Genomic DNA, 21645 nt, shown 5'->3' on the forward strand with positions numbered 1-21645 from the left:
TGCGCAGTGTGTGTTTTATTCTGTGTTATGAAACCTGAATAGCTCTTTCTGACAGGTCCTGTTGTAGTTCTCTACCTCTAACCTCAGGTATTGCTCAGTATTTTGCCCGGATAGCGTTTTCATAAAGACTTTCGTTTTAAATTTACAGATTATGCTCCCAATTGTGTCTATTGAAATATTTAGTCCCTCCTATCTTGTATATCCATGTCCTTACTGATAAAGTGAAATGACCTCCTCCCTAAACTTTTTTCACGCTTCTTTGGACTTCATCATGTTGAGAATTTTGTCATTGACTGCCAAGAAAAGCTATGTATCACTGTACTTTTAGGTCGGCTCTTCATCAACATCATCAGCTCTGTTTCTAAGAGTGGTGGAATAGGGGGGCGAAATAATTTTGTTAATGAGTTAGTAACAGAAAGTTAATGACAGAAAAGCCAGTAATTTAATGTTTTGCTTGTTTTAGTTGTATTTGTCGATTTTGAAATGTTATTATGTAATGTGATGTATGTATTAACACAATAAAAAATGAATGCTAAACCTGCAAAAGCATTTATCTAATGTTTTATGAGGTTTTACTTTAAAGATTGCCAACGGTTAATGTATAAAACTCACTTTTTAGGAGAAAATACTACTCTAGTACGAGCTGTTGACCGAGAAAATTGATCAACGAGCTTTAAAACTAGCCCTAGTCATTGTTTGGACACATTCAGTCTAAAGATAGCTGTCATTCACATCCACATTTATACACCGATTCATCCTGTATGATTGTGTGTGCAGATGAGAAGCGGCGTAGCTATTGTGCGCCCCCCTGGTCATCACGCTGAGAGAGACACAGCATGCGGATTTTGTTTCTTCAACACAGCGGCTGTCGCTGCTCGTTACGCGCAGAAAACTTCCCAGCATGCACCCCTACGCATATTAATCCTGGATTGGGACGTTCACCATGGCAACGGCACACAGCACATGTTTGAGGATGACGACAGGTAAGCTGTAAGGTCACTCGGATGTTTCACCTGTCCATCAGGTCATCGTTGGCTTGGCTTCTTGTCTCCAGCGTCCTTTACATCTCCCTCCATCGCTATGACAACGGGACCTTTTTCCCCTCCTCGGAGGACGCCGCTCCAGACAGAGTAGGAGTGGCTCAGGGGACCGGCTTTAATGTCAATGTGGCGTGGAGCGGTGGGAGAATGGGAGATGCTGAATACCTTGCTGCCTTCCATCATGTTGTCATGCCCATTGCTACAGAGGTGACCGCATTCAAACACACAGACACAAACCTGATTTTATCATTGAGGTATTTGAAATACCACCAAATCAAATCAAAATCAAATGTGAGGTATGTTTCTTTAAAAAAATAATACAATCTCATATAGATTAATCTTTCTCCTTGAAAAAATCCACTATTCTTATTTGAGATCTAGAATAAGAAAAAATTCCTAAACCAGAACAAGTTAGTTACCTTTGGAGAACTGTAATGACTCATATTGTTCTACTCTGTCTTACAAAAATATATTAATGAGGTTTGAATAAGAAAGCTTGTGTATGTAGGTAAAAAAAGTTAAATACAAAATGTATTACAGTGGAACCTCGGTTCTCGACCTTAATCCATTCCAGAACCCTGTTCGATAACCGATTTGGTCGATCACGGAAAATCGTTTTTCCCATTAAAAGTTAGTGTAAAATCATTTTAATCCGTTCCAACACCCTGAATATTTAGCAAGAACGTAAACATAAAGCTAACCCAGGCTAATCGTACGTTCACGTTAGCGTAATCTTCCGTACGAAAGATTACGCTAACATGAACGTGTAAAAATTAAAAAAAAGGGATTATGAATAGGATTTCTTACCTTTGTGGTGGACGGTGGGGAGAGAAAAATCCTCAAAAGTTTTTCAACCTCTTCCAAAACTTATAGCACTAACTTCCTTAGCCGCATCACTCGATTTCACAGCCTCCTTATTCTTTACTATCGTACTGATAGTAGATTTAGCCATGCTGTATTCACTAGCAAGATCGGAAATTCGTACACCTCTTTCATATTTAGCTATTATGTCTTTCTTAAAGGCAATAGTTGGACGAACATCTTGTTTTTTTTTTTCACCTGTCCTGCGTGCACCGACTTCTTCGGAGGCATAATTAGGGGCTAAAACACCCGTACGCCGCTCAGCATCGCACCCTAGCGTAGCGGCGTTCGAACTCCGATTTTTTGACCGAACAGCGAAGCAAGAATTTCTCGGAATTTTTGGTCGAACACCGATTTGTCCGAACTGAGAGGCGTTCAAAAACCGAGGTTCCACTATACTAACAAATGCTAATTTATGTATTTGATAAGCTGCATATAAGGTAAATTGCATGTACAGTGCATCCGGAAAGTATTCACAGCGCTTCACTTTTTCCACATTTTGTTATGTTACAGCCTCATTCCAAATTGTATTAATTTAATCTTTTATCTCAAAATTCTACACAAAATATTCCATTATGACAATGTGAAAAAATTTTTTTTTACTTTTTTTGAATTTATTAAAAATAGAAAACTAAGAAATCACATTTACATAAGTATTCACAGCCTTTGCTTAATACTTTGTTGATCCACCTTTGGCAGCAAATACAGCCTCAAGTCTTTTTGAATATGATCCCACAAGTTTAGCACACCTATCTTTAGGCAGTTTTGCCCATTCTTCTTTGCAATAAGTCTCAAGCTCAATCAGGATGGATGGGAGACGTTTGTGCACAGCCATTTTCAGATCTCTCCAGAGATGTTCGATCGGATTCAAGTCTGGACTCTGGCTGGGCCACTCCAGGACATTCACGGAGTGGTTCTGAAGCCAATCTTTTGAGATATTGGCTGTGTGCTTTGGGTCGTTGTCCTGCTGAAAAATGAACCTTCGCCCCAGCCTGAGGTCAAGAGCGCTCTGGAGCAGGTTTTCATCCAGGATATCTCTATATATTGCTGCATTCATTTTTCCTTCTATCCTGACTAGTCTGCCAGTTCCTGCTGCTGAAAAACATCCCCACAGCATGATGCTGCCACCACCATGCTTCACTGTAGGGATGGTATTGGCCTGGTGATGAGCGGTGCCTGGTTTCCTCCAAACATGGCGCCTGGCATTCACACCAAAGAGTTCAATCTTTGTCTCATCAGACCAGAGAATTTTGTTTCTCATGGTCTGAGAGTCATTCAGGTGCTTTTTGGCAAATTCCAGACGGGCTTTCATGTTCCTTTTACTAAGGAGTGGCTTTCGTCTGGCCACTCTACCATACAGGCCTGATTGGTGGATTGCTGCAGAGATGGTTGTCCTTCTGGAAGGCTCTCCTCTCTCCACAGAGGAACGCTGGAGCTCTGACAGAGTGACCATCGGGTTCTTGGTCACCTCCCTGACTAAGGCCCTTTTTCCCCGATCGCTCAGTTTAGAAGGCCGGCCAGCTCTAGGAAGAGTCCTGGTGGTTCTAAATGTCTACCATTTACGAATAATGGAGGCCACTGTGCTCATTGGGACCTTCAAAGCAGCAGAAATTTTTCTGTATCCTTCCCCAGATTCGTGCCTCAAGACAATCCTGTCTCGCAGGTCTACAGACAGTTCTTTTGACTTCATGCTTGGTGTTTGTGCTCTGACATGCACACTCAACTGTGATACCTTATATAGACAGGTGTGTGCCTTTCCAAATCATGTCCAATCAACTGAATTTACTGCAGGTGGACTCCAATTAAGCTGTAGAAAGATCTCAAGGATGATCAGTGGAAAAAAGATGCACCTGAGCTCGATTTTGAGCTTCATGGCAAAGGCTGTGAATACTTATGTAAATGTGATTTTTTATTTTTTTATTTTTAATAAATTCAAAAAAGGTAAAAAAAAAAAAACTTTTTCACCTTGTCATAATTGACTATTTTGTGTAGAATTTGGAGATAAGAGATTAAATTAATACAATTTGGAATGAGGCTGTAACATAACACAATGTGGAAAAAGTGAAGCGCTGTGAATACTTTCCGGATGCACTGTATACAGTGAACCCTTGTCCAACATGGGGGTTACGTTCCAAAAAGAACATGGAAGGCAAACACTATGAATCAGAAATCTTTTTTTAATATATAGTTGAATATGCTATTATACACTGAAACCTAAGAACAAACACTTCTTCGTGAGAGATCGATAGGTGTGCCGTGAGAAATTATCCAATGTCACTTTTTAAAATGTAAAATTTTGTAAAACATTTATCAATCATTTTCTGGAAATATTATGTCATTGTCAGGTGTCTGCGCTGTAAAAACTGGGGGTATTATAAATTATATTGTAATCAAACATACTGTTCAGTGTTATTAAATAACATTTTTGGTTTGTGGTGTGCCGCAAAATTTTTCCAATGTAAAAAAATGTGCCCCGGCTCAAAAAAGGTTGAAAAACACTGCTCTATCCTATGTCACCTTTTAGATTTTATATCGTTTAAACCACCAAAGACACAATAAGATACCGACATCTAGATTTCCAATTTACTAAATTAGTTTTCAATCATTACTAATAATTGCTTCATGTAGCTGTCTAAAAGATTGCCCTGCCTTTCTTCACAGTTCAATCCAAGTCTAGTTTTGGTGTCGGCAGGATTCGACGCAGCTCGGGGAGACCCCCTGGGTGGTTATCGCGTGACACCTGAGGGCTATGCCCACCTCACACACATGCTGATGTCATTGGCTTGTGGGAGAGTCTTACTGATACTGGAGGTGAGTAATGAAGCTAACTGGGTGTTATGGCTTTTAAACAAAAGATGACCGTTTTTTCCTCTATAAGTTAGACTCACCGTTTTAATGCAATTTTTCACCCTCTCTGCAGCACCTTTGTTTTTTGAAAGGGCCCTAAAACGTACTGAATATTGTTTGAAAGTATTTATTTTTATACAATGCCGTGAAAAAGTATTTGTCCCCCTCCTGATTTCTGTCTTTTTGCAAATTTCACACACACAAAGGTTTCAGATCATTAAACTACATTTAACACACAGAGACAACCCAAGGAAAAAAATAAAGTTTTGAAATGTCGATTCAATTTAGTCAGGTACAAATAATCAAAACCTATCTGGACCTATGTGAAAAAGTAATTGCCCCCTAAACCTAATAGCGAGTTGGGCCACCTTTGGCAGTGATAACAGAGATAAAACACCCTTCGCAGCAGGGATGGTTCTTCATTCTTCTTCCTCCAAACATGCTTAGTGGAATTATTACAAAAACATACTATTTTGGTCTCATCTGACCACAAAACTCTCTCCCATGACTCCTCTGTATTATCCAAATGGTCATATGCAAACTCAAGACGGGCCTTGACATTTGCTGGTTTAAGCCATGCATGATTTCAAATCAAGACGTCTTAGTGTATTACCTACAGTAACCTTGGAAACGGTGGTCCCAACTCTTTTCAGGTCATTGATCAACTCCTGTCGTGTAGTTCCTGGCTGATTTCTTACCTTTCTTGGAATCATTGAGAGGTGATATCTTGCATAGGATTTCTCATTATATAAATGATCGCAAACGCCATTGTGTTTATCAGTCAACCGCCTTCTTGGTATGCATTGCCTTTCATAACTAGTGTATTTAGGATTCGATGATTTAAAAAGGTACACATCCATGATAGATCTAGCTTCTTGATTTTGCTCTAAAAAAATCACCAGATAGATGCGTTTGAATTTAAAATGTACAATATTTGCTTCCGATGGAGCATAACCCCTGTTCCTCCTAGACCGTTCCCCTGCCAGGATCTCACAAACTTACAGTTATCTATAGGATTTTATATTAGCTATAGATAAATAAAAGTCACTACACTGGACACTGATGGCTGCGCTTTTGAAACTGTCTGGTCCCTGGAGGCAGGTATAGTGTTAGAGGTATGCTGTGCATGTCAATGTATATACATTAAAAATATAATATCGCTGACTAATATTAATTGGTTAAAAAATCAAATAACTGACTAACCTAGTTGCATTGCGTCACAGGGTGGGTACAACTTGAATTCCATCTCCGACTCCATGGCGGTGTGCACGAGCGTGCTGCTCGGTGACCCACCTCCTTCCTTAGAGACGCCTCTCCCGCCACCCCTTCCCGCAGCTGTGGCAACCATAAACGAGGTTATCCGCCATCATGCCCCCTACTGGAAGTCACTGAGGATAAACAGTGAGTACTTCACATGTAGGGGCCAGTTGTGAGTTTGTTTTTTTGGTTTTGGCTCGAGGGATAGGTATGTGTCCAGATCCATATCCATAGAATGTGTTTTTTTGTTTTTGTTTTTTTAATATTCAAAGCCAAGTCTTTTGAAACATTGTGCATGATGTGAATTATTATTTAGCTATTTATTTTTTATTTTTTTGTTTTGTTTTAATCCTCTTTCTTCTTTTGACTTTCAAACTATCCTTTTGTTCAAAGTCCCAAAATCTGTGCGTATCTGTGGTACATCTACCCCGAGCGCTCATCAGAGGCGCAGTGGAAAAGGCAAAGGCAGGAGGTCACGACAGAGCGGTCCAGACAAGTCCCTGACACCCCATATGGGACTGGAGGGCACAGAAGTAAGAGCACAATCATTTCCACATCTATGTTAACTCAAGCACTTTTTAGTTGATGACATTGTTTGGGATAAATCAGGTAGATTCAACGTTGGATCAACTCACACAAGGATTAGCCGGGTTGGACATTAGTCAACGCACCAACCCCCTCAATGCGGAGCTGGAGTCTAGTGAAGTGATGTCAGAGGAGAACCAATCCAAAGCCGATTCAAGTGAAGTTCAATACCAGCAGAGCCAATCAGCAGAGACCTCGCAGTCAGCAGCAGTGAGTTAAAAACCTTTCAGGCTCCTTGCTGGTTATCATTAGATTATTCTTTTAATGACAGCTAACAACAATTTTTACTCGTATTGTTTTGCTGTAATACTTTCTTAATTCCTGCCAAAATTGTGTTTCATTGTTTGGACGAGGTCGTTGACGTCACCACAAAAGCAGATGTTGACCTTGGAGATGCTGACCCAGAGCTGGAGGGAGCGTGCGGTTGGTCCAAGCAAGAGGAAACGCTGGAGCTGACATGTGGAGTTCAGATGGTCGTTCATGACTTTGAGATGGATATTGATCTGGAATTTCCTAAACAGAACATCTTTTGGTGTGTGTTTGTATTTTTTTTCTTTTTCCTCAGGCCCCCATGTATGTGGTAGACCCTCTTTCTTGGTGTCCTCATCTCGATGCCATCAAGCCCCTGCCCTCATCTGGTATCGATGTCTTCAGTTCTTGTCAGGACTGCGCCTCTGAGGCCGAGAACTGGATCTGCCTCACCTGCTACAAGGTGACGGATGCATGGATAGATGGATGAAGAATTTATAAAATCATATTATGTTATTCAAGTTAATGTTTCTAAATCACACGATTCTTATGCCATTATCTTTAATATAATTTAAAAAATACTAGATTTAAATCAGTGTTTCTGAACTTTTGAGCCATGAGCCCTTATGCCCCTAAAAATGGTATAATTTAATGTAATTAGTAACAAATAATTAAAAGATACTCTCACAGAGCATACTGCTGACAACTCTGTATGAACATCCAGTCATTAGAAGAGTAACTGATGTTTTTATTTATCCAGCGGGTGACAGTCAAGTCAAGTCAACTCATTTTTATTTGTATAGCCCTTAATCACAATTAGTCTCTAATCTATAATCTTATTTCACAATTATCTAAAGAAGAGGTCGTACAGGTAAATATTTTTGGTAACAAATATTGTTTGGTGCTTAAACTGCACCCTAATTTTCAAAATATTTAGATTATTTTCGGTTTTTATTTTAGTGGTCAAAAAAGCTTGAATGGTTGTTCTCCTGGTATATGGGATTGCTATTTAAAAAGACAAGTCATGCTTCTTGTATAGTCCTTAATCACAAGAAGTAAAAATATAGCAAAAATAAAAGGTTCAAATAAAGGAACTATTACATTTAAATTAAATGCCCGTACGATTTATCCTACTCCCTCTGGCATTTTAGCCTTTAAAAATCGGATCCCTATTGAAGACTCTAATAAGAAATGTGTACGCTGCTAACTTTGGCTACATTCTAGCCCAGGAGTCACCAACCTTTTTGAAGAGCTACTATTTATTACTGATTAGGTTGAAAAGCGCATCTGTTTAATACACATGACTAAAATAATAATTTATGTTATTACTTTGTTGTTACTATAGTTACTACCAAGTTGTAATTGTTAGAATAAAATAGGGCTGACTTGCCATGACCCATCACTGGTGAGCTATTTTCCTAACCTGATCGTGAGCCATTTAGGTGTTCTCAAGGGGATACCTACTGCCCGCAGGCACCACATTGGAGACCCTTGTTCTAGCTTATCTTAAATTTAAATTAGATAAACTGCAGCTTGAAATGTACTTTTTGGGAAATATTGGCCAGGGGTAATGTGCCTTTTTCTGGTTAAAGAAAACAGGCTGACGTGGTTCACGAAAGGTTAAGAAACTATTTTTAATAACATTCTCATATGTAATCTAATAATGCACACGTGTTCCCCGCATCAGGTGGCATGCGGCCGCTACGTCAACGAGCACATGGTAGCGCACGGCGCGACATCCGAGCATCCCATTGTGCTGAGCTTCTGCGACCTTTCTGTGTGGTGCTACATATGCGAGGCTTACGTGCACAACCAGGTAAGTTCCTGCTGTCTGACCGACGGATCGATGTTTAGCTTAGTGCTGTCGTGATCAATTAACCGTGCGACCTCGTTGGTGTCGTGCAGGCTGTGTTTGAGGCCAAGAACGCTGCCCACAGCGCGAAGTTTGGAATGGAGATCCCACCCTGGAGTTAGGAGAACAAGGATGAGGAGATGATAAATCTATTATTTGATTTTTACACATTTTATCATGTATTACAGTGAACTCTTGTTTATTGAAGGTTGTAAGTTAAATTCGCCTTTGTATTATTTTTTTAAATGTACCACATATCTTAGCACGGCACATGTAAAGTTTTTTGTTTTTTTAACACATCTGTTTTTACATGATAACTGGTGAGAAATACGAAACTGATGAATGCAATACTATACAACCGAACAATGATCCCTGTTATAGAAGTTTCGCCAAAGAGGAACTGCATTGTGTCATGGGTTTACTGCGTAACTTTGTCTTTTACCTATTGGAGACTGTTGGTATTGCAACAGGGAGAAGCCTATTAGTTGTGCAATAGTGTTTTTTACACACACACAGATCACTTGTATCTTTTTAAGTGCCCGATGTACTGCTTTCAAAATCACAAGTCATAAAGTACAATAATAAAAGAAGGTGCTCCTCCATCCACATACCGTTACCAGCCAGCCACCCCTTGATTATTATTACAATAAACCTGTTTTCTGGGTGTATTCTGATCACAATAGAATTGTCTTTATTGTCATTCATAACAATGCAGCGTTTGCAACAAGCTTAGACATGGCTCTCCAGGAAAAAAAACAAATAGACATGTAATAAGGACTTAAAAGAGATTTCAGGATAAATATGTAAAAATATTTACAGGGTAGTTCTTGGCGTCTGGCTTAAGTTGTAAGTGCGCTGAAAAGAAGTGCAATAAAATTTGGCAGTAACTAAATCTGAATAACCATTTTTTAGATTACCGTAAATTCCGGACTATAAGCCGCTACTTTTTTCCCAAATTTTCAGCCCTGCGGCTAATTCAGTGAAGCGGCCAATTTATGTAATTTTTCTAACGGCCACCAGCGGCGTTGGAGTATAAAAGGTAATGGAATATGTGCGCCAGGAAAGACTGCAAACTCTAAGTTTATGCATACATTGTCTGTAGAGGAAAGGTACATTCCGACAATGATGGTGGTATTTATGAGGTGGAAGTTGAGGACAATCTACCGTGAATTTCAGATTTGCGGGATGCTTTTTTTTAGAGATTTATTCTGTTATGTGTTCTACGAGTGAATCAAAAAGAAGGGGCGGAGCAAACGCGGGCTGATGGGAAGTGGAATAAAGCTGAGTTACCGGTAGATCTGTCTGTTGTCGCAGCGGACAATAGTAGATATATATTTTTCCCACCATTAACTTTGGAAATATACATTTTGTTTCCTTGGATTGCTTTCAACGGGACCCGGACTTTACAAGTCTGCATCATACGTTAATAACGGGTATCATTCTCCATTCATGATGCAGATTGTGGTTCTAAGATTGTCTACTACTTGGAAGTGTCTCGGCCTCTTGGCTTCGTAGTGCATTATGATTTGACCGATAACGGATAATGGATAAAGAATATAGAACAATAAACCTCTACAAAATCTCCCCCCCATTTGAAAAGACAGAGCTATGCCCTTGCACAATAGTATAGCCCTTTACACATTGGTTAACTAATGTTAAAAGTGTAGATAAAAATTGTTCAAACCTCATATTGTTAGAACATGATATAAGGAAATTGTGAATGTTAAAAGTGTCGATAATAACTCTGAAATTGTTTAATTGGTGTTGAAAATGTCAGAAAAAAAATGTTAAAACGTCATACTGTCACGTTATACTGTCAGATATAACAAAATTGTGAATATGCTTGATTGCTGTTGAGATTGTCGAGAGGGGTTGTCCGAACCTCACATTGTTTATCTGCTGCTGTTGGTGTCGGTGGATTTGTTCAGACCAAAAAAACAATCGACTTTGGCCTGGACGGACCTATTGACACTAACAAAGATGTTACATAACGAAATTGTGAATATGCTTGATTGCTGTTAAGATTGTCGAGAAGGGTTGTTCAAACCTCACATTGTTTGTTTGCTGTTATTAGTGGCAATAAATTTGTTCAAACAAACAAAAAAAACAATCATGGAATTTATAGCCTAGTCTGGGTTAAACTTGTGATTGTGTCCCAAGATTCAATGCGTGCGCACGCGGCTTATACAGAGGTGTGGCTTGTGTAAGTATAAAAGTATCTAATCACTTCAAAAGTGGGGGGTGCGGCTTATTGTCAGGTTCGCTCTATAGTCCGGATATCACGGTATTAAGATACTTATTTTTCAATACAACTACAAAATTTATATTTTTCACAGTCTTGCATGTTTGAGGCATAGGCATACACATCCTCTGCCAATTGCTCCCCTCAAACTCAAAACCTTCAACATGATATAAATGAAGAAACCTTGAGAAGGGACTGCACATGAGGTAATCCCCTTTCCAGGATGACCTGGCTGCAACCAATGTTGCAATAACAAATAATACACAGCAATTGTCAACATGAAATAAAGGTCATTCATAAGCTATAGAATAGAAGTGCGTTTTAAGCCTGGATTTAAACAGTTCACTGAGGTTGCAGACCAAATCTCAGGGGGCAGAGTATTCCACAACACTGGGGCCCAAATAGAGAACGCTCTTGAACCTGTGGATCTCTTCTTGGTTCTTGGGATCACTAGTAGACCAGCATTTTCAGAGATAAGGCTCAGGACCGGAACAAAGGGGGAAATTAAATCTGAAAGATATGAGGGAGCAAGTCCATGCATTATTTTGTATACTATCAACAGAACCTTAAAATCACATCTTAAGCTAACAGGGAACCAATGCAGATGAGATAAAATCAGGGTAATGTGATTAAACTTTCTTGTCTTAGTTAAAAGCCTCGCTGCAGCATTTTGTACCAGCTGCAGGCTCTTGATTTTGGACTTCGGAAGACCGGAGAGTAGTGCATTACAGTAATCGAGACGGGTGTTTAAAAAATGCATGAATTTTTATCTTCTCATCAGACTGGGACGGCATAGGGCTAATTTTAGCAATGTTTCGAAGATGGAAAAAAGCTGTTCTAGTAATATTCTTATCGTGTCTTTGGAAGGACAGATTGGGGTCAAATGTGACACCTACATTTTTGACTGAGTCACTCTAGGTGATATTACATTTGTCAATGTTCAGAGCAGTTTTTGAGAACTGTCTTTTCACAGTTAAGGCGCAAGAAGTTGAGTGACATCGATTCTTTTATCTCAGTGAGGCAGGCTTCCAAATTTCCACAGTTTAGTGGGGCCAATTCCTCCATCAAAGGATATAGTTGAATGTCATCTGCGTAGCAATGAGAACTGATATTATACTTGCGAATAATATCACCTAATGGAAGCATGTAAATTCTGAAAAGAAGGGGGCCAAGTATTGAACCCTGCGGAACACCACAGGTAAAACTAAAGGGCTCAGATGTCATTTCACCATATTTAACACAGTGCGTCCTATCTGAAAGGTAGGATCTGAACCATAAAGAAAACAATCCCATACAAAAATTGTTATATGGAGTACGCAATTCTAAATGGTCAAAGAACATATAAGTTACAAGGGAAAAATATAAATTGACAGGTTGGCATTGTTTTGATTATGAAAAAATACCTAAATTACAAGGAAATTATTAAATAGTTTGAATAAACTATTATGCCCTTAACTCCAAAATATTTGATCTACTTTTTTTTTATCAATGTTTGCCCTGCGATTGGCTGGCAACTAGTCCAGGGTGTCCCCTGCCCACTGCCCGATGATTGCTGGGATGGGCTCCAGCATCCCCGCGACCCTACTGAGGATAAGCGGTGCAGCAGATGAGATGAGATGAGAAGAGATGAAATGAACATTGGCCTTGAATTGCAAATGTCTTCAGAGCACTGCTTCAAACAGATGTATTGTTTTATTCCATTTTCATCTATGATAGTGACACTATTCATGAAAGCAAAAGTCTTTAGGAAGAAAAATAAACAGATAATGGTCGTCTTCCAAAAAAATAATAGTTGAATATTGACGCACGGGGGTCAACATCTTCGGCGATTCAAATCCGCAGTATTCAAACCGCAAGTAGGCGGGGGGTTACTGGCATGATGTTATTTAATGAACATCGCTGCACTGCTAAAGTTCCTTGTTTCACCTCTTGGTGTCGCTGTTTTGAAACGTCCATTTTGCATCCTCATCTCTTTCACCGGAGTGGTTGAACAAGGCTCAAGTCGCTCGACCCGCGTGCAGAGGTTAGTTGTCTTCGATCCTTATTCCGTTTTTGGGCCATTATTTGCATCCACTAGTGGTGAGTGTGTTGATGACGTCACAGGACAGGACGATTTGGAATTGCCCTCTGACGCAGGAGGGGATTTTGGCGACATTGGGCGCCTTGGAGTCGATTAGAAGCGCGTTTTTTTGCTTTTGTACATTAATGTGACGTTCTGCTCAACAGTTATTAATAATAACATATGCTTGAATGTGGGGGTCCTTTTTTAGTATTTCCCAAATCGAGCACATACTCTTACTCCATAATGAAAACGTATATTCAGGGGTGTCAATTATGCGGGCCAGATCCAGCCGGCCAACGGATTTCATCCGGCTCGCGAGATAACGCTGAGAAGTCAAAAAACGAGTTGCCGTTTTAGATATGTCGACTTGATGCCGCCAAAGCAATTGTTGCTGAATTTCTTTCTATCATCCCCTCTTTCTTACTTATTCGCTCACGCTGTCTTTTTCTCTCTGCCTTTCTTTTTCTTCTCTCTTTTGAACTCTCATATTTGTGATCTTTCTCTTTCATTGTCTCTTTCTCTCTCTCTCCTCTATTTCTGTATTTATTTCATTCTCTTTCTCTTTTTTTCCTTTTTTTCCCTCTTGGCCATTCTCTACGTCTTTCTTCAAGTCTCTCGTTTTTCTTTCTTTCTCTCTGGCTCTTTTTACACTCTTTCTCTCTCTCCTTTTCGCTGTGTCTCACTTTCTCTGTCGCTTGCCCTCTCTTTTGTTTTCTTCTCCTTTTCTTTATCTCTCAAGTCAAGTCATGTTTATCTTATATCCGTTAATCACAAAAAGTATCTCTCTCTCTGCTTTTCTTCTCTTTGCCTCCTTCTGCCTTGCTTTCCTCTCATCCTAACTTTTTTTCAAAATATCTTTTCTCTCTTTTCCCTCTTTCTTTTCTATCTCTTATTATTTTTCTCTTTCATCCTTCACAAGAGATTAGCACACAGCAGAACTTTCAAAGTGGCATGATAAGACCATTTCTGGGTACGTACACTGATACGAAAGAATACATTCAGCAAGTAAATACTTCACTCAAATATGTGGATACATGTGATGTGCATTTACAACAACTAAAATGAATAACATGATTATCAAAGTAATGATGTGATGATGAAATAATAAATATAGCTGTAAAACTTATGTTAGGTGACAACATACTCAGTGGCCTATTTTAAGATTCTAACAGACCCCCCTGTACTAGAGGAACTGCAGAGAGAGTGAAAAATGGAAAGTGATCCAATCTGCTGGGTCAAAAACATACATACAGCAGCACAAATAAGCAATTTTGGTGACTTAGAAACTTGTGTCAGTGAAATGAGCTTCATAGCATGGCCTCTTAACTTCTTGGGAGTGATTATGAGTGACTACATCTGGTGACTTCTCTGAGGCCATTTAATTAGGTCTCATTGTATGTAAACGCCCACAAACGCTACAATGGGAGAGTCATAGGAGCTCAGCATGGATCTGAAAAAGCGAATCATTGACTTGAACAAGTCAAGAAAGTCACTTGGAGCCATTTCAAAGCAGCTACAGGTCCCAAGAGCAACAGTGCAAGCAATTGTATGTAAGTATAAGGTGCAGGGCACTGTTTTGTCACTGCTACGATCAGGCCCAAATTATTATACCAAATATTAGCGCGGGGCAGCACGGCGGCGAAGTGGTTAGCGAATGTGCGGCACAGTTCATGTCTTGGGAACCTCCTGCTTGGGTTCAAATCCAGCTCCAGACTTCCTGTGCGGAGTTTGTATGTTCTCCCCGTGCTTGCCTGAGGATAAGCAGTGTAGCTAATGAGATGAGATGAGAATATTAGCGCTGCTGTATGTATATTCTTGACGCAGCAGATTTGATCACTTTTTCTGTTAACCCATAATAAATTCATAAAATAACCAAACCTCATGAATGTTTTTGTGACAAAGTACTGTCCGTCCCAATTACTCTATTAGAGAAAAGTTGTAGAAATAGCTGGAAACTCAAGAGAGCCATGACATTATGTTCTACACAAGTGTATGTAAACTTTTGACCACAACTGTATTTTGTTTTCATCGGCTCCCCCAGGAAATCCCGAATGATTACGTGTTCCCCCGGCGCACCCATGGCGTCGGCGGCTACACCAGCCCTGGGGGATCTTTCCCGCCTCTACCAGACCGAGTTTGTGCGAAGCGCACGGGCGGTGGGTGCACTGTGGGCCGTGTGCACGCTGTGCTTCGCTATCATCCAAGTGGTCATCCTGGTGCAGCCGTCCTGGATCGGAACCTCCGAGATCCATCATCCGGGGACGGGTCCAGCCCCGCCCACTGGCACCTTGGGCCTATTTGAGGTGAGGGATGATACCAGGTTTTTTTTCAGTTAGTTACCGATACCAAAATTAAAAACTTAATCTGTGCCTCATTCAGTATCAATACAGTGGCCACAAAGTCACGCACCAATCTTCCTCGAGTTGAACCTGAAACCATACCATCTACGCGCTGCTCTGTAGTCAATGGCAAGTCTGATCTGAAATAAAAATAAAAAAATTAGACCAACAAAAAATGAATATTAACATTGGTGCGTGACTTTGTGGCCATTGGTGCGTGACTTTGTGGCCACATTTTCAGAAGCATTGTCTGTGTGCCGAAACTTACATTTTTTTTACAAAGGGTTATCAGTCAGTATAAAGTATCTGGCAATTATTTGGGTATGATAAATCACCACTAGATGGCAAGAATGGCTTTGATAGGGGTGGAACGATATACTTTGGTCACGATTCCATTGTATCACGATACTTAGGTGCCAATTCGATTTATATCGCAATTCTCAATAATAGCCATTCTACAAGTATTGCGATTCAATATAATTGCACTTCTGGGACAACATACTTTTAATGATGATCAAATAATGCATATCAGTCTGACTCCCAATGACAGGTGTTGCAACACTTGTGATGGGTTGAGCGAAGGGGCTGGGAATCCCCTCCTCTATATCAATTTCCCAGGAAGAGTCAAGAATGTGAGTGTGTTCTATAGCCACCTCCCACTTGGGGGATACGGCATTGATATATACATACATGATGTTCCTGTATAAGTCAATCAAATAATACACACTGTCCCTTGTAAATCGTCAATATTGGCAATGCTACAGATATATGGTGTTGGTACTTAGCCATCCATCCTTATTAAAGGTAATTAAAAACTGAATAACTACAGAGGATAAGGAGGTTTTTTTTTCTTTTTATTGTCACTTCTTTGTTATTTTCTTTTAAGGGAGTAATGGGGGGAATCCTTGTCATGAATCACCTGGGTTAGGGTCATGAAGTGTATTTTCTCAACTGCAGGCAGGAACCGGTTAAACTCCTAGTGGATAGGAATCATGTTGACGAAGAGTCTCCTTTGTTGAGGTGGAATAAAGATTTATTTAGAGCACATCACACAGGTCAAACACAAAGTATTGCATAGCCGCACCCCCTAATAGGGCAGAGGAGGGCCGAGGGCCAAGCTGGAAAAGGACAGCGCAACAGGAAAAAGAAAGGAGTCCCCCGGCTCTCTCAAAGGCGAATTTTATTACATGCATGTGTAACGACCCTCAATCATGCGCGACACATGGTTTCACAGTCACTCGGTTTATTGCCTGCATTCAGTAAACACAACAATACAAAAGTCAGGGCATCTGTTCACGACTGCGATAATATTCAGCGCGATGCAAATTAGCTGAAGCTACGGCAAGCAGACAACATGCGAGCACATTAATAGTGAAACTTTAATAATAACAATGAACATAACTTTCCCACATACCTGCATTCAGTAAACAAAACATTACAAAAGTCAGGGCATCTGTTCACGACTGCAATAATCTAAAACATTAAAAATACAAAAACGGGACGTCACTCAACAGGCCGCACTTCGTGGCGTGTTTGCATCAAAACATGTTGCATCATCGTTTCAAGCTGTATTACTTTATTTATTTCTTACTTAGTTCTTTTTTTAATATACATCATTTAGCACAACTTATATATCTTTATATACAAAAATAATTTGTGAAAGCAGCTCCTATATCTAGCAAAATATGCATTTTTTTATCCAACTGATATTGGGCACATCTTACCTTCAGCGCGATGCAAATTAGCTGAAGCTACGGCAAGCGCTGAAGCCCATAAAGTGCCAAACGAAAAAGACAGTCGCAGACGCCCATGACTTGACAATTAAATGAGGTACCGGAATATTAACAGTAATACAACAAAAACACAGATTTAGTGAGAATTTAAAAAAACATTCATAACAATCAAGTTTCAACTCTGTTACACATGTGTATGCCCACTCTGGGGAGAGTTTGAGTATTAAGTGTCTTTCCAGAAATGGTAAAATCTACTTCAGTCACCTAAATGAAGGAACGGATGAATGCCAATTACCTTGACTTTTAAATGCACCATGTGTCCACACCCACAACCCTGTTTTGGTGTTAAGGTGTGTCTGGAGTCTGATCGGCCTGTTCCGGACTGCCGTGGACGTCTGTCTAGTCTGTCCCCACTGCCGTCCTTCCAGTCGGTGGCCGTCCTGGTGGGCGTGTCACTGTGGGCGGTTTGGACCAGCGTGCTTTGTCTGTGCCTGTTCCGATTCTGCAGCGCCGCCACCGTCTACAAAATCTGCGCCTGGCTGCAACTCACAGCAGGTCCAAATACTCCCACCTCGAATGCCTTGAAAATTTAGAGACTGAAAAGGGCTGGACAGAATTTGGAACTTTGTTACTCTCTACTGCCCTCTCCTAGCTTAAAGTGATAATTGCAGCCCCAGTCAGCCCATTCATGAAGTGCATGCAACTACCGTATTTTCCGCACTATAAGGCGCACCGGGTTATAGGGCGCACCCCGAAAATAGTTTTTGGTCCTATATTTGACATACATAAGGCGCACCGGATTATAAGGCGCTACAATGGGAACGTCGACAAAACAGTCAGATAGTTCAGTCAAACTTATTACCCCCTTAACATTCCGAAAGCTTGCAAAGAAGCAAATACGTGTCGTAGACACGTGCGGATGCGGTGTCCGTACGATGTCACTCAAATGCATCGTTCCAAATATCATTCGGTAGGTTAAAGTCTTGGGATGCAAGAAATGCCAACCATTCCTTAGTTTCTATTTTCTTTTTCACTCGCAACTTTACTGTGCATAAGACAATAAACACTTGGAATTGAGTTTAATTTAAAAAAAGACCCATCACAGAAACATCGAAATCACTCTGAAACAAGATACTGGGAAAATATATAGCCGGAGTAGCTCACCGAAGTTGTTGTGTTCAATAATGGTCCTCTTATATCCGTGATTGTAGTAAATCCAGGAGAGTAAAATATTTACAAATACAGTACAGAAAAGTAAAATACTGTTTTCTCTATGCCGTCAACCCAACGTGCTATTAAAATTCATCTTTTTCGGCCAATTGCAGGCTTTGTTTTGCCCCTTTAGCCTATGCCAGCCTGTAAATGATAAAAAGGATCCGCCCTCTTTACCTCTGAATAACTTTAGCCAATAGTGATCGATTCAACTGATGATTGACACATCTTTTTCGGCTAATTGCAGGCTTTGTTTTGCCCCTTAGCTTATGCGAGCCTGTAAATGATAAAAAGGATCCGCCCCCTTTACCTCCGAATAACTTTAGCCAATAGTGATCGATTCAAATGATGATTGACACATTGGTTAGCCAATGAAACGCCAGTATATAAATCCTAGCATACACCGCGGACTACTCGCGTTCGGGGGAAAATCTAGTCGGCGGCTGCTTGGATTAGTTGCAAGACTTTGCGACTTAATATTGATCCATAAAAAAGGCGCACTGTATTATAAGGCGCATGGTCAGCTTTTGAAAAAAAAATAAAGGCTTTTAGGTGCGCCTTATAGTGCGGAAAATACGGTACGTGCATTTCTTAGACAAGCTCGAATAAACTTTTTTTTTTCGTTTTTGGGGGATTTGGTTTGGCGTTTGGACTGTATTTGAAACAGGCCTTTCATACTTTTTTCATATCCATACGACCAAATCCAGAAAATGTGAAGTAAAGCAGAAAGACAACCACCACCCCCTTTGAACTTGGTTGGGCATTGTTGCCACATACTTAAGAAAATATTCTACTTTCAACTTTTAAGGACACCTTAAATGTCACACCCCACTTTTAAGATTGTTGTCATTTTGACCGTCATTATTTCCCCTTAGATAATGGTTTAAAACAGAGGTGCGAGCAGAGAGCTTCTCGAGAAATGTTTCAAAATACTGTAAAAGGGAAGGATGTATTTACCATCTGCATAAAGGGCATTAAGAAGAGACAGGGGAGTGTGATATTTATGCAGATATCCACTCAGCCCCACCACTGACCCAATCAAATTGTTTGGATCCCTGGCTGGCATTTTCAGGTGTTTACAGTTTGTTCTGCGTGTTTTCATTGTCAAGTATCTGATCAGTGAAAATACATGGTTGAATTATTTTCCATATAAAAGATTCCATAGAGACGTACAAAACGGGGTCTTTTAGTGTAACACCAGGCCTGTAAATTGTAGTTAGGACTTTGCCCTATATATACTGGAGCTTACCAATTGTCCACTGTGTCACTTCAGCTTTGCATAAACTACAATTGGAACAATCAAGAGAAGTTTGTATTTTATGGCCTTTTGAAGCGCTGAGCCAGATGTACTCATGAAAACTGCCATATCTGGCTCGCTATCCATAATCTATGTTGCAGACCCGTGTTTTAGAGACTTAAACTTTGTTATGATTTGCCAAATGTGATTTTCTCCCCTCTCTGTTATGCGTCAGGGTTTTGCTTGGCGTTAGCATGTCTGCTGTTCCCAGACTCGTGGGAGAGTCCAGAAATGAGAGTCCTGTGTGGCAACTCAGTAAGTGGATTGATTATCCGCCCGACGCAGCTTTTTGTGCATGTGATTGTGGCGTGTGTGCTCTACTCTTTGTCTCACCCAGGTGGGCAGCTTCTCGTCGGGGAACTGCTCAATCCACTGGGCTTTCATCCTCGCCATCTTGGGCGTTTTGGATGCCGCCATCTTGTCTACGCTGGCTTTTGTGCTGGCAAACAGACAAGATGCCCTCCTGCCATCGCTCAACAAGGAAGGTGGGTTAGAGCTCAAAATCTGGCGGGACAACCTCACTTATCGTGTGTCTGGCATGTCGTTGCAGGGACCACAGGACTTCTGATGTCAGCATAAATGCCATTAGACTTCATCTCCCTCAAGGCAATGCAGTCATAACAATGTTTTGGAGACATATCATTTCAACTATTGAACTGTTGTTTGATTAACGCCATGTTTTTTAAGCATTTAACAAGTTAAGCAGTTGGCATAGCTTGGACCAGGGGTGGGCAAACGTTTTGAGTCTCACGCCGCTTTATGTTTAAAAATATGGCTAAGGAGAAAACAAAAAATTTGATTGATTTCTTGAATGTTTTTTTAGCTGTCAATAAGCAGTCTCTAATCCGATACCTTGGCAAAACAAAATGGTTAATGAAGGCGTATCCATTTTTTTCTGCAGAACATCCAATGTTGGGTCACAATTCTGTTTGACAATGTCAGAAAATGTTCAAACAATGTCAAAACATATGAATTGAACACTGGGTTAATGTGGGTTGGTGCGGCATTATCCTTCATGTGCACATCGTGGTGACAACAGGGAGCCGGCCAGACCTGAGCCGGGAGCCAGCGTAGTTGCTATTTCATAATTCAGTCTGAAAGAAGCCAGCAAGCTGACAAGATGCCCAGTCAAACAAGCAGCACAGGAACAAATCCTGGCCCGCATGCAACCCAAAACAATCTGACCCAGAGCCAGCTTAACAAGCAACCAGAGGACCTTGCTGGCCAGTGCCCAAGCCTGATCAAGACAGTGGCCAACCCCGTGGGACACAGCCAGCAACCTCATAGAAGCCTCAAGCCTTCAACACACTGTTCCCGACTGGGTCTCCTCACCACTCGACTGCCGAGGACATCCAGACTGGGCCTTCACCTTCATCGAACTAGAGTCACAGTCCATCTCATGGTACTAGGAATTGATATTGGTATTGGTGTGACGTTAAGAAGGAATTCTATCAAATTCCAATGATGTAATAATTGAGCCAACGTTGTTTTCTATCTAAATGGTGCCAGTTTAAGATCTCATTTTTTATCATTTTATGTTTTATTTTCCAATTCTTGTTTTGTTTTGTGTTCTATTCCAGTTTCCTCTGTAGATGATTAGTAAAAGAAAAGTCCATAATTCCAAGAGTGTGTGTGTCTTGATTAAAGTACCGTATTTTCCGCACTATAGGGCGCACCGGGTTATAGGGCGCACCCCCAAAACATAGTTTTTGGTCCTATATCTTCCATAGATAAGGCGCACCGGATTATAAGGCGCTACAATGGGAACATCGACAAAACAGTCAGATAGTTCAAACTTATTACCCCCTTAACATTAAGAAAGCTCGCAAAGAATCAAATACGTGTCGTAGACACATGCGGATGCGGTGTCCGTACGATGTCACTCAAATGCATCGTTCCAAATATCATCCGGAAGGTTAAAGCCTTGGGATTCAAGAAATGCCAACCATTCCTTGGTTTCTATTTTCTTTTTCGCTCGCAACTTTACTGTGCATATGACAATAAACACTTGGAATTGAGTTTAATTTAAAAATAGACACTCCATTCCATCCATTATCTGCACCGCTTAT

At 40.5% G+C, this 21645-nt stretch overlaps 2 protein-coding genes across 3 annotated transcripts in view; both read left to right on the top strand.

The window, feature by feature from the left end:
- Window positions 1-10752, top strand: part of hdac6 (histone deacetylase 6) — a 25409-nt gene extending 14657 nt beyond the window's left edge. Inside the window, exons 20-29 of one of the 2 annotated variants that reach the window (XM_088331122.1) lie at window positions 778-983; window positions 1055-1247; window positions 4563-4712; window positions 5972-6149; window positions 6399-6538; window positions 6615-6800; window positions 6944-7063; window positions 7156-7302; window positions 8527-8655; window positions 8745-10752. In XM_088331122.1, coding sequence (XP_088187248.1) covers window positions 778-983; window positions 1055-1247; window positions 4563-4712; window positions 5972-6149; window positions 6399-6538; window positions 6615-6800; window positions 6944-7063; window positions 7156-7302; window positions 8527-8655; window positions 8745-8813 — 1518 coding nt within the window. In that variant the 3' untranslated portion in view covers window positions 8814-10752. The remainder of the gene's footprint in view (window positions 1-777; window positions 984-1054; window positions 1248-4562; window positions 4713-5971; window positions 6150-6398; window positions 6539-6614; window positions 6801-6943; window positions 7064-7155; window positions 7303-8526; window positions 8656-8744) is intronic. The other variant, XM_088331123.1, reaches the window with a different exon arrangement.
- A 2073-nt stretch (window positions 10753-12825) lies between these two features.
- On the top strand, window positions 12826-21194 carry lhfpl4b (LHFPL tetraspan subfamily member 4b). Its single transcript, XM_088331125.1, has 6 exons — window positions 12826-12956; window positions 15037-15298; window positions 17418-17622; window positions 19752-19831; window positions 19914-20061; window positions 20127-21194. The coding sequence occupies exons 2-6, from the start codon at window positions 15047-15049 to the stop codon at window positions 20153-20155; spliced, it is 714 nt and encodes a 237-aa protein (XP_088187251.1). The 5' UTR covers window positions 12826-12956; window positions 15037-15046; the 3' UTR covers window positions 20156-21194.
- The last annotated feature ends 451 nt before the right edge of the window (window positions 21195-21645 follow it).

The sequence above is a fragment of the Urocampus carinirostris genome, chromosome 3, assembly GCF_059441175.1.
Source record: "Urocampus carinirostris isolate Australia breed hairy pipefish chromosome 3, RoL_Ucar_1.0, whole genome shotgun sequence".
Lineage (NCBI taxonomy): Eukaryota > Metazoa > Chordata > Actinopteri > Syngnathiformes > Syngnathidae > Urocampus > Urocampus carinirostris.